Source organism: Notolepis coatsorum (assembly GCF_963971535.1).
Source record: "Notolepis coatsorum genome assembly, chromosome: 11".
NCBI lineage: Eukaryota > Metazoa > Chordata > Actinopteri > Aulopiformes > Paralepididae > Notolepis > Notolepis coatsorum.
Genome location: NC_140175.1, coordinates 88507240 through 88519429, shown reverse-complemented (window position 1 = coordinate 88519429; position 12190 = coordinate 88507240). Strand labels below are relative to the sequence as shown.

General features: G+C 45.7%; 1 protein-coding gene across 1 annotated transcript in view; it reads right to left on the bottom strand.

Annotated features, from left to right (window-relative positions):
* LOC311237389 (putative E3 ubiquitin-protein ligase HERC1) overlaps positions 1 to 11558 on the bottom strand; it is a gene marked incomplete at its 5' end in the record, with an annotated part of 186538 nt that extends 174980 nt beyond the window's left edge. The window contains 5 exon segments of the mRNA XM_084325228.1: positions 212 to 424; positions 3087 to 3269; positions 9434 to 9529; positions 10591 to 10671; positions 10674 to 11558. Coding sequence (XP_084181354.1) covers positions 212 to 424; positions 3087 to 3269; positions 9434 to 9529; positions 10591 to 10671; positions 10674 to 11558 — 1458 coding nt within the window.
* Between the last annotated feature and the right edge of the window lie 632 nt (positions 11559 to 12190).

Sequence of the window (12190 nt, the reverse complement as noted above, 5' to 3'; positions counted from 1 at the left end):
ACCTGCATATAATCCTTCTATATACCTACTTATACACCTGCATATAATCCTTCTATATACCTACTTATACACCTGCATATAACCCTCTATATACCTACTTATACACCTGCATATACTGGCAAGATGGCCGCCATGTGGCAACGTCGGTCTCCATTGGCCAGCAGTGCGGGCGAGTCATCTAGCCTTTATATAGGTCTATGGTCCTCCCTACCTCTCCCTCCGCGGTGACGGCCAGCGTGTGTCCGTCTGAGCCCTTGGAGGACGACACCTTCCTCATGTTCCTGGGCGGCTCCAGCACCAGCTTCTTGGGCATGGACTGGTTGTTGGAGTCTCCCAGGCCCAGCCGCCCGTAGCTGCCCTTCCCGCAGGCCTTCACCGAGCCGTCAGCCGACACAGAGAACGTGCAGTACTGGCCAGCTTCGATCTGGCGGCGGAGGAGGAGGAGGAGGAGGAGGAGACGGAGGAGGAGGGGAATTATTGAAACACGATGAGTAAGAAAGTATAGGAGAGACGAGTCCATTCAAAACTTTTATCTCTAAAGCCACAGCTGGAAATGGCACCGTATTCTCATACAATTAAACCGGATTGAATGCTGTGTGCGTGTAATCCGTTTAAAGTGTGACTGCATGTGCTGCTTCTATGAGCCTATCCATAACAATAAGAGGAAGAAAGCTTTGTGTTCTTTTATTTCCCAAACATATAAGCCACCATGTGTCTCATAATTATGAGTTTATCCAGAGTTTACCACTAATAAAATAAATAATAATAAATGCAGTACAATTTCCACAAACTAGAGTTTTGTATTGAACCTTTATGAGATGGTTGGTTGGCCCTCTCTGACGGAGAGGCGCAACGAACACTGGTATTTGTTCATTTTTAAGGCCCTTATTGTTAAGCTACCTCCTTATACTACATCATAATTGGTAAGCTACCTCCTTATACTACATCATTATTGTTAAGCTATCTCCTTATACTACATCATTATTGGTAAGCTACCTCCTTATACTACATCATTATTGTTAAGCTATCTCCTTATACTACATCATTATTGGTAAGCTATCTCCTTATACTACATCATTATTGGTAAGCTACCTCCTTATACTACATCATTATTGTTAAGCTATCTCCTTATACTACATCATTATTGGTAAGCGATCTCCTTATACTACATCATTATTGGTAAGCTACCTCCTTATACTACATCATTATTGGTAAGTTACCTCCTTATACTACATCATTATTGGAATGGAATTTTGGAACCCGTTCAAGTGACTGGCTGGTCCTCATTCAGCGCCAATCACGAGTATAGTCGGGTTAACTCGCCATCGCTTGAGCGCCAATCACGAGTATAGTCGGGTTTTGGTCGTTATTTCTTTTATTAGCGACATCCATTCATTTTCATCCATCCAGCCTGATGTTATCGTTGGGAATGGGTCAGAGCTAGCAAAAGTGCAAATACCGCCCCCTACGCCTTCCGGCTGGTATTGCACTCCACTGGGAATGGTATAGTTTTTTTTCTGGGACGATCCAAGCCGTGCAGGCGTGGTTTAAATAATCAGGCAAGGTAACCTGATTTCAACTATACATCTGCAACGCTGCCCCTCCCCCCCTCATATGCCCAGTACTTCAAATGGCGATCAGATAATTGTATTATTTCTTTTGCATTACATCAGATACAAGGTAAGAACATTATATATAAATTTGATCGTTGATCTGATATGTATTTCTACCCCGATTTACGCTGTATCTGTGTATGTGTGGCTGTGGGGGGGGGGGGGGGGGGGGCTACGGGGGCCATTTCATGTATGCACGAGGAAGGACAATAATGATGATCTAGCGTTGATTTCAGGAAGATTCGATAATGAGCCGAAAAAGTACAACGTGTTTTGTGTATTCCACTAAAGGGCTATTATTGCGTCTTTCTCTGGAATTACTAGAAATCACCAAAACTATACTCGTATTCAAAACGGTATAAAACGGAAATGTACCGATGAAAAAACAATCCGTTTTGTACATGTTGACTGCAAGCAACTCACTGATAATCGACGAGTGTATTAGACCCATAGCCATAATTTAAGATATATTTTAAGCACTCGCAAATCTCCCAGTCCGCCCTCTGGCGCACTTAAGCATGGCGGTCAATGAGTTAAGGTCCCAAGAGTTTGCTCTGGACAGGGTAAATCTGCATTTAGCTATAATGCCCCTCTAGCTCAAGGAATGAACTCAAACAGTCCTTAAAACTTAAGATTATCCCCTCTTTTGCAGAGTTTAAAACCTTGATCTCCAACCGTTGTCAATCAAGTTGTACATCTTTTAATTGATTGGTTATCCTTGCTTTTTGCCTTGTATTTTTTTTGTATATATATACTTTTTCTCCTCCTTTTTCTGTGATTTTTCTCCCCATCACAATTGACCTCTTGTGCCAATTCTCCCTCCCGTCCTGATCGTTGCTCGCATATGCCCCCCACTGGCCGGTTGTAGGGAGGATGGAAGCCTTGTATCACATGTACCCTCCGATACATGTGGAGGCAGCCTGTCACATCTTTTCACCTGCCAGCACGGACTCTCATTTGGCGAGGAGTAACTTGTAGGAGGCTCACACTGCCCCCGCCATTTTCCTGACTTTGCTGTGCAGGCGCCCCAACCGACCTGTAGGAGTCGCTGTTCACAACGACCAGACTACCACCCTTCGACTTCACACCCGCTAACTCTGCCAATTGAGTTAGTATGACGGCCGGCCCAAGCCGGAGGCAACGCCGACAGACGGATTTCGAACCCGGTATCTCTTGCGTTGGTGACGAGCGCAATGTCCGCTGCGCCACCCAGCCGCCCTTGCTTTTTGCCTTGTCTTGTTTATTGTTTATTAATTAAGGATCCCCATTAGTCCTGGGGTCCGTTGTCTCCTTGTTGTGATTTTATATGCTTCTTTATTTAAATTTGTTGCTTATTTCTGTATGTATAATGTGACTGTAAATGAGGGGAAACCACAGTTGCCTTTTGAGTTTAAATAACGGTTTGAAATGAAAGAATCTCTCAGAGGTGGGCGTGTCACAGCCAGGAACAGGACGGGTGTTATTGCACCGTACCATTTGGGCATCGCTGAAGCCCTGTGCCAACTTGGGCTGCAGGATCTTCTCCAGGGTGCCCTCTGCCAGCTGATGGCTGCTGTTGCTGCCCCACACGTGCACCATGACCATGTCGTTCTCCACCCCGGGCGTGGGCGAGCCAGTGCTGCAGGAACACAGGCAGCTGGAGGCCAGGTTACAGATCTGTCACACAGAGAGAGTGAGGAGGAAGGTTCATATACATCTGATTAGCACTATTACTCAGTAGTACTAATTTATATATGTTATACCTGTTTATCACCTGTTCATAGTGAAGGATGTCTATGTTTTTCAATGTGTATATAATGTATATATATCGGTGGGTGACAGCATCTACTCAGTGTGTGTGGCTCCGAGGTTGTTCGGCAGCTTGTAACAACAACAATCGAGATAAGCACGGAGAGCAGGCAGGGTTTGTCAGAGAGGGAGCTATGGGGAGAGTTTGACATCGCTGTTGCTATAGTGATTTGGGTCAAAGGACCAGTTGTCAAAGACAGCGTGTCACATAGTAACGAGAAGAGGGGGCGGGCCTGTCGTTGTTATGGGGAGAATGTTATGAGATGTGAGTTTCTTCCGGGTAAGGTTAGATCTAGACACGAAGCTGACGCGAGCAGACGTGGATCAGAGACTTTCATCCTTCCCCACCCTCGCTGGGTGGGGGAAGGGAATATGACACATCATCATTAGCTTCGGCTAACAGGACAATGGTGGTTGGCTACGACAAGGCCCAGAACCATCGGACTAATGAGAGGAGAGACGGTGGAGACGAATGAATTAGGACTTTTAAAGGACAATGCAGAAGGGGTTACATCTGATTACGAGGCTTTGTTTATGGAATAAACAACGTTTTTCCAAGAAAGGTATCACGTTGCCAGTGTCAAATTCTTATGATTACGGATTGCATATAAGGGGGATGACATCGATATACAGCCAGTAAGAGAAGGTCGACTTCGGAGAGAGAGATAAACACAACGCAGAAACTACACGAACACAGAGGAAGAGGTGATACTGGCTGATTATGGTTGAAATCTAACAATAGTATATTACTATTGCACTTTACCGTTACATGTGCACTCTGGTTGGATGCCAAACTTCTTTTCGTTGTACTGTATAATGCAGTGGAGGTTATTCAATGACAACACGTGAAGCACAAATTCACTCATAATTCATAATTATTATTAATTTACATATATATATATATATATATATATATATATATACTTTTTTTTTTATTATTATTATTAGAAATGTTTTCCTGTTTTTTTTTTTTCAAAAATGGCCAAGTGACAGCTCTGAGCTCTCTGATCAGGCCTGCAGTGCTCACTGCAGTAATGGCTAGCTGTCAATCACTCAGGTGCAACTTTCCCTGCACGGGCTGACCTTATGAATATAATAGCCAATCAAAATAGGCTATTAACGTCATCTAAGCCCGGTCCGTGCATTATTGCTCTTGCCATTTACGAACGGGGATTGAATGATTGACAGCCTTGAAATCCAATCAGAGAATGCCTGGCATTGCCAATGCCTGCGTACCTGCGCAGCTGGACTGGCGTCAATATATTCTAGAAGTTTCATCATCTCACGTGTGCAATTTGCCTGGAAAGAGACTGGAGTCTGAAGAAGAACATTAATTTGCCTAATATAATCATTAATATTTTAAGATCTTTATTCAATTGTTGAACTTCATCAACTTTCTGCAGACATTTCGAGACTATCTTAGTTGGCAACTTGGTCCATATATGGGCTTATGCGAGTGCGTGACGCAGACAGACCAGCGCTGCTCAAGCATGCAATTATGACTTTTGAAGAGAAAAGGATTATTATTGCAAGATGACGTCCAACTCCCGAACTTGTTGTCGGACAGCGGCGTTTGACTGCACAGATGCTGCACAGATTAGAATGAAGACATCCGACATTTATGACAAAGTCATCGCAGAATTCACAAAGAATGATCGGAGGATGGACTTCATAATAAGGTAGGAAGTGTACATATTTTGAGCATTATTTTGTATATTCGTGTATTGCATTGTAAATAGCTGCTGCGATTTGTTGGCCCGCTGAGGCTGTTGTGTTTATTATGTGCACTGCGTGTGTGTGTGTGTGTGTGTGTGTGTGTGTGTGTGTGTGTGTGTGTGTGTGTGTGTGTGTGTGTGTGTGTGTGTGTGTGTGTGTGTGTGTGTGTGTGTGTGTGTGTGTGTGTGTGTGTGTGTGTTGTTTGTAGGCCTGTTTGAAATGTGAGATGGAGGTTATTGCTCGGATGTGGAATGGGATCTCGTTCCAGATTTTGCTGTTTGTGTGGAAGAATGATCTTAGTCCATAATTATTTGTGTAAGCCGGTACTGGAATGAAATGCATGTGGGATTGATGTGGTGATACTTCTTGACTTGTAGCCTATTGTGTCTTGGCAGTAAAGCTGTGAGTGTTGGGGAAGTGTTATTTGAGCATAAAATAGAACGTGGCTAGATTTTTTGTGTAGTTCTGAAAGGTTGTAGCAGGGAAGTGTGAGAGTGCAGTACAGTGGTGAGTCCAGGGTGGACATTTACCATGCATTTTATAAGCTCTTTTTGCATGAAATTGCAAAGAAATTGCATGTAGATGTGTTTGAAACAGTGAGGATGAGAAATGGTCTGATCTTGCTGTAAACAAATAGTTTTTGATTTGCCTTCTTGACTAAGCTATTGTTGTGATGTGTGTAAGTGAGGTGTGTATCAATAGTTACTCAAAGGTATTTACTACTAGTGCCTGTTGTCTTTAACTGTAGTGTCTGTCTGCTGTCTTTATAACCACACTGTGTCTGTACTTCTTTATTACAATTTTTTATCTCTCCCGTCCTCCCCAATTTTTTAACTCACCAGCCACTACTGACACACACATTGGGGGATGTTTTATAAATATTATATAATAATTTGTGCTTCACCAAAAAAAATTGTCAGCAGCCGCTAGGGATGGGTACCGAATTCGGTACTTTTGAGGTACCGAACCGAAACACGTCAGTACTACCGAGTATCGATTCAAGTGAGATACCAAAAAGAAAAAAAAGAAAATATTTACCTTTTTTTTCTTTTCATGTCAACGTTCACACGCACAATATATGCCTACCTAGGATTTGACTTGATTCAACAACAAAGCAGTCGGAGCAATGGCAAGCCGAAAACGGTCGAAATTGTAGTTATTTGAAGTTTGGATTTTTTTTTCACGACCGATGTAGGTAAATATAATTTCTTGAGACTAAAGTACCGAAAAAAGGTACCGTTGGGTACCGGTATCGATTCACAGATACCGGTACCGTATCGGTTCAAATGTGAAAGGTACCCATCCCTAGCAGCCGCCTCTGGTATAATGTGACAATACACTTCAATCGAATCTAATAATTATCATCATCTACAATGAAATGCTGCACAGTCAATGTTTAAAAGGGCCACTTCACCAAATAAAAAAACAATGCTGATTTATTTTGCACATAATCGAACACATCCAAAAACTCAAACTGTGGTGCACACACTCATTTACTTTGACAGTTATCGAGAGTAAATTAATATATGAATTAATATTAATATTTGAGACACTGAATCCTTGTATTGTGTTAATTACAGCTCCATGAAATGATAAGGTAGCAGTCCCTATAAGACAAGGTAGGTATTGCTATTTTTCATCATTTCATGGTGCTGTAATTAACCCTTTACGTTGACGCTGAAACACGTCATTCCCCGCCATGCTCATTCTGCCGTTGACGCTGGACAGCAACTTTGATATCAATATTTCAAAAATCTGTGATCGAAATCATATTTCTCCCCCGGAGACATTATATGTACTGGTGAGCCCCTGTCAACTCTCTAACGGTTCAAGAGCGCCATCTGGTGGCCGATCGGCGTATCGCCCAGGGAAGAAACAGGGAAGTGGAAGCTGGTGCTCATTTCAATTTGGTCCGATCACTCGCTATAGGTCCGGGACTCGAGCTCGACACAATGGATATCGATCCGTTGCCAATAACTCGATAAACAACATGATTTGGACGTATATACTATTATACAACCTGGAAATGGATCGGGTATTTCTACATCCCATAATAGAAAAAATTCTGTTCCACACTCATCTCCCAACGGCGAGAGGAAGCTACAGTGAGTTTCAGCGTTATTTTGTAATGTCTTCTATACTAACTGCTCTAATGATCATATCACCCACACTAGATGAATGATATAACGTTGCCCACTGAAGGATTTGGGGTGCTTTTTCAATGTATGTGATGTATAGATTGGGGGGAGAGGATCACAGCTAAAACGGTGATCGAAATGTGCATGGAAGACGGTGATAGAACGGTGACCAGGGGATTGAATACACTGCCAGCGAGGGTGTTTGTTGACATTCCTTGTAAGAACATCTGAGATTAGAGTGTACTGTCTCCCAGGGCAGGAGGGAGAGAGGTTCATCTTAATGAAACGTGAGATGTGTGTAAAGGTTATTAACGCAGTTGTCATGACAACACGTCGCATGACAACCAGAAGGCGGGGCCGTCGTTGCGACGACGAACATCTATAAGTCGAACGGTGTTTCCGGGTGGAGGGCAGACTAGAATCTGACCAAGAGCGAGTAGGACTGAGATCACACGAAGACACTCTCTCCTCTCATTGAGAGGGGGGGGGGGGGGGGGGGGAGGAAGAATGCCACATCAGCATTAGCTTCGGCTACCACGAGGATGGTCTCGGCTAACGAACAGGCCTGACCACTATTGGACTGAATAACAAAAGGACGATAGACGAACACACCGAAAGATCATTAGAATAGACTCTTCAAGGACGATACAATTTGATAACATCTGATAACATCTGATTATGAGGTTCTGTTTATAGCAATAAAACAACGCTTTTCCTCATAAGGTATCTCACGGTGTCGAAGTGTCGAATTCTTACGGAGGTGGAGAATTAGTATGGTTTATGGATTGCACTAACGGGGGAGATAAGGATCTTATCCGCCAGTATCGGAGACGTCAGGACCATTAAAATGACACAACGCAGAGGAATTGGATGGAGAGCCAACCAGACGAAGACGTGATACTGGCCAGTTTGATCAGGATCTTACACCACGGAATTATAAACGACCCCCCGCCCATCCGGTCAACATCAGATCATACGTAGTAACTTCTAGAAGTACGTGCAGTTGAAATTTTTTATCTCGCGCCGATTGCTATCAAACTGTATACAATCATCAATATAATGCATTTAGGGCTATAAATCACGTTCTGGAGAAAGCTGCAGAAAACGATAAAAACATACTTATACTTTAGACCGTATTTTAGTATGAATATGTGAATGAAAAAGTATAACGTTGCTACACCCTGAACAATAGATATAGGACTTTGAATGGGCCATGGTAATGTCAATTTAGCAATACAATTTAAAAAGTTATAGCCCTGCAAAGAAGGGGAACTTCTCCATGTTAAATAGGGCTGGCGAGGGATGGTAAATTATGAATTTAACCCCGGCGATCAAAGTGTTAACACAAAACAAGGATTCAGTGTGTCCCCCCGATGACATCACTGGTGGCCATATTGAAACTAATTTACTCTCAAAAACGAAATGAGTGTGTGCACATTGCACAACAGTTTTAGAGTTGTTGGATGTGTGTGTGTGAGTGTGAGATCTTGTGCAAAATAAATCAGCATTGTTTTTGTTTTGGTGAAGTGCCCCTTTAAGATAAGATATTCCTTTCTTGATCCCATTGGGGAAATGCGGGCATCATAGCAGCATGGGGGAGGGGGGAGGGGAGGTAATAGTAGAAATACATAAACGTAGGCAATAAAGTTTGATCTGAATATGAGGAAAAAATAAACAGTGTAAACAATATAATTAACTCTGAATATAAAAATATGAAAAAAATAAACAGTGTAAACAAAGGTGCAGATGAGGATCTGTATGCCTTATCGATTATATTATATGTTACAATAAATATAGGCAATAAAGAATTTGTATCTGAATGTATACTATGAGTCAAAGTAAAAGTAAACGGTATACACAAGGTGCAGTATACACACAGTGTTTCCCATTAATTACCTAGACTGTGGCGGGTCCCGCCACAGTTTTATAATGAACCTGACCCCCCTAGAGGGCCAGGTTCACCCACCACAGTCTCACAAAATCCTGTTGGCAACACTGTACACAAGGTAACCTAACTGGCATGATAGTAATTATAAAAGTTTGACTGAACATCGTTAACTCCACATTGAACAAAGGACCTCACTGACAACTTTGTTCTTTCAAATCTGGAACATTAGAGCACAGACCTTCCCAGCGTTCTTGGCTGGCAATTACCCTTCTTCTTCTTCTTCGTCTTACCTCTTCAAACAGGCAGAGAGCCACCTGGGAGAGACTACAGAGTCCATCCGCATCCTTCTTCAGCACTTGAGTATTGCCAGAGTCTCCCCGGAAACCCTGGAGGTATCGTAAAAACAAACAGCATAATGTGACACTTTCAGAAAAAAAGGCAACAAGAGCATTTGGCTACTTGAACAGAGGTCACTTGAAGGACACTTTTCATCCTAAGTACTCAACAGTGCCTCGAGTGTAGTGTATAGATGTTGAGTGTGTGTCCCAGTGGGCATCAAATCCCTATATAAACCTGGCAGCGTCAGCTCCACCGCCAGATGTCAACGTCACAGCCTTAGGAGCGTCAATCAACGGAACCAGATCTGTCTGAATACGCCCCGCCCCCCTGTCTCTACGCCCCGCCCCCCTGCCAGAGACAGGCCAGGACAGAACGTCTCAATACCAGCAGCCCGTTCGGTCTTCTCGTTTTAATACATTTTGGTCAACTTGAAAAACATCTACGGTGGGGGAACTCCTCAATCACATCAAACCTTTCTGTGCAGAACATTTCTTATTGATTAAGGAGAGTAGATTTATCAACTTGACACTAAGGACCCTGGCTGGCGCATGGCAGCAGGAGAAACAAGGCTTTTATCCCCAGGCAGCAGGCCAACACACCACACTAGAATACCGACATGATGGAGATCTCATTTACTGCGGGAGGAAGGAACGCTCCCGCCCGGCGCCCTGGTCAGCGGTGGGTGTTCTCGTCGGTGGGACGGACACTCTGAAGCGGCCTGCGGGGGGGATGGGTGAACGCGCACATCTAGAGAGAGTAACTTCCATCTTAATCCTTCACTACGTGTCACTGCTTCTTCCTCGGGCTCCAACGGGGGGTTCTTTTTCAAATCAATACCGTGTCGTGTCTTGGAAGGACAGGGCAGCCCACAGCGGCCAACCTCATCCACCATCACACGTCATCTATAAAAAGAGCTGAATATAACCCCCCCCCCCCCCCCCCCCCCCCCACCCCCGGTGTTATTGATGGTGACGGCTGGCAGTTATAGCGGAGTGAAGGACAGGGAGCCGCAAAGGGAACGGATGGTTATTTGAGCAGCTCGGCGAACGGCCGGCAATGAAACGGCTGAAGGATAACAACGTAAAGACGCGTAACTGTTTACACCTACCGAGTATTGCCTCATCTGGTGGAGGGTTTGATGGATGAGGTCGAAGCCCACGCCCGCTTCCAACTGGGACCTCGATGAAGAGAGGAGGACGACGACGACCCCGAGGCGGTCAGGGCCACCTCCACCCACTCCAGCAGGAACCTCAGGGAGCCTCTCTGCACCGCCAGGCCCAGCAGCAGCTCCAGCGCCAGCCTGCGACCGGCCCGGTCCGCCCCGCCGCCCACGCTGCACACGGAGGTCTTCTTCAGGAAGTCCGCCACCTGCGCCAGGCAGTCCAGCCCCACGACCGGGATCTTATTCTCATTGGCCAGGGAGAGCGGCGGCAGCGAGGCCAGCACCGCGGCGGCCGTGGCCAGGACGTCGTTGCACAGCACGGCGCCGGGGTCCTCGGAGGCCACCGCCGCGTACCGCCAGTTCTGCTGCAGCAGGGCGAACAGCAGGCTGAGTCCGGTCCTCACGCCCATCTCGATCAGGACGTCGGTGCCCGACTTGGCTCTGGACGCGCTGCCCGGCAGCCAGGGCTCGGCGGTGGGTTCCAGGGCTCCGCCCTCGGCGCCGCCGGCCACGCCGGCCTGGGGAGGCGGCTGCGTGCGGAACCTGTCGTGGTACTTGCTGTGGAGGGCGTAGTAGATCCTCTGGAGCACCACCAGCCTGCGGTGGAGGCCCAGGGCGTAGGGGGTCCGCGCCAGCATGCGGTGGGCCAGGCATCTCTGGCTGTGGAGCAGGGCCGACAGGTACTCCTCCTTCTCCTCCGAGGCACTGGACTCGTACTGGAAGTCCGGCAGGCGGGGGCCGATGAGGTCCTGCACGGGCTGGGCCAGGCCCACCACCTCCTTGTGGTGCAGGAGCTTGTCGTAGAGCGCGGCCGCGCCCTGCCTAGTGGCCGTCTGAACACTGTCCTCGGCGGCCCAGGAGCTGTTCAGGTGCTCCTGCCACTTCAGCATCACATGGGTCTGGCAAGGCACCATGTCTGATCATTATCTACACTCTGGAGCACACCTGGGAGCGGAGCAGAGGGAAACACAGGAGTAGAGATTAGGCTGAATAATGCATGTTGATTTACAGTACACAGCACTACAACCATGATGGTCAATGACAGAGTCACCACACACAGTCACACACACACACTGCTCCTCCTTAAAGGCCAGTGTAAATCTTTTTCTTATTATCGTCAGGCCAGCATAGCCTATGAAAGACCAAAACCTACTTCCACGTTCTACTTAAAAGTGTCTCCTACTTGAGATAAGAGCAGCCAGTCGCAGCGGACGGCTAATCTCCCTGCACTCACGGACTGAGCGCGGCATAGGAGGTCCTTGTCCCCACTGCCATCAGACTGTACAACAGCGCAATATAGTGCGGGGACCTCCTTGACCTCTGACCCACACACCTGTTTTTACACCTGTTTTTATACACGGTTTTTCATACACCTGTTTTTTTACACACTTGTTTTATACGCCTGCTTTATCTCATCACGCTCTTATTGATATTGATAGATATGATTTAATTGAATTTTATCATGTGCTTATTTCTATTCATGATGCAGACATAACGTGAAACACCTGAATGAGACTGTCAATGTCTGTATACTGTGTGAGCTGCG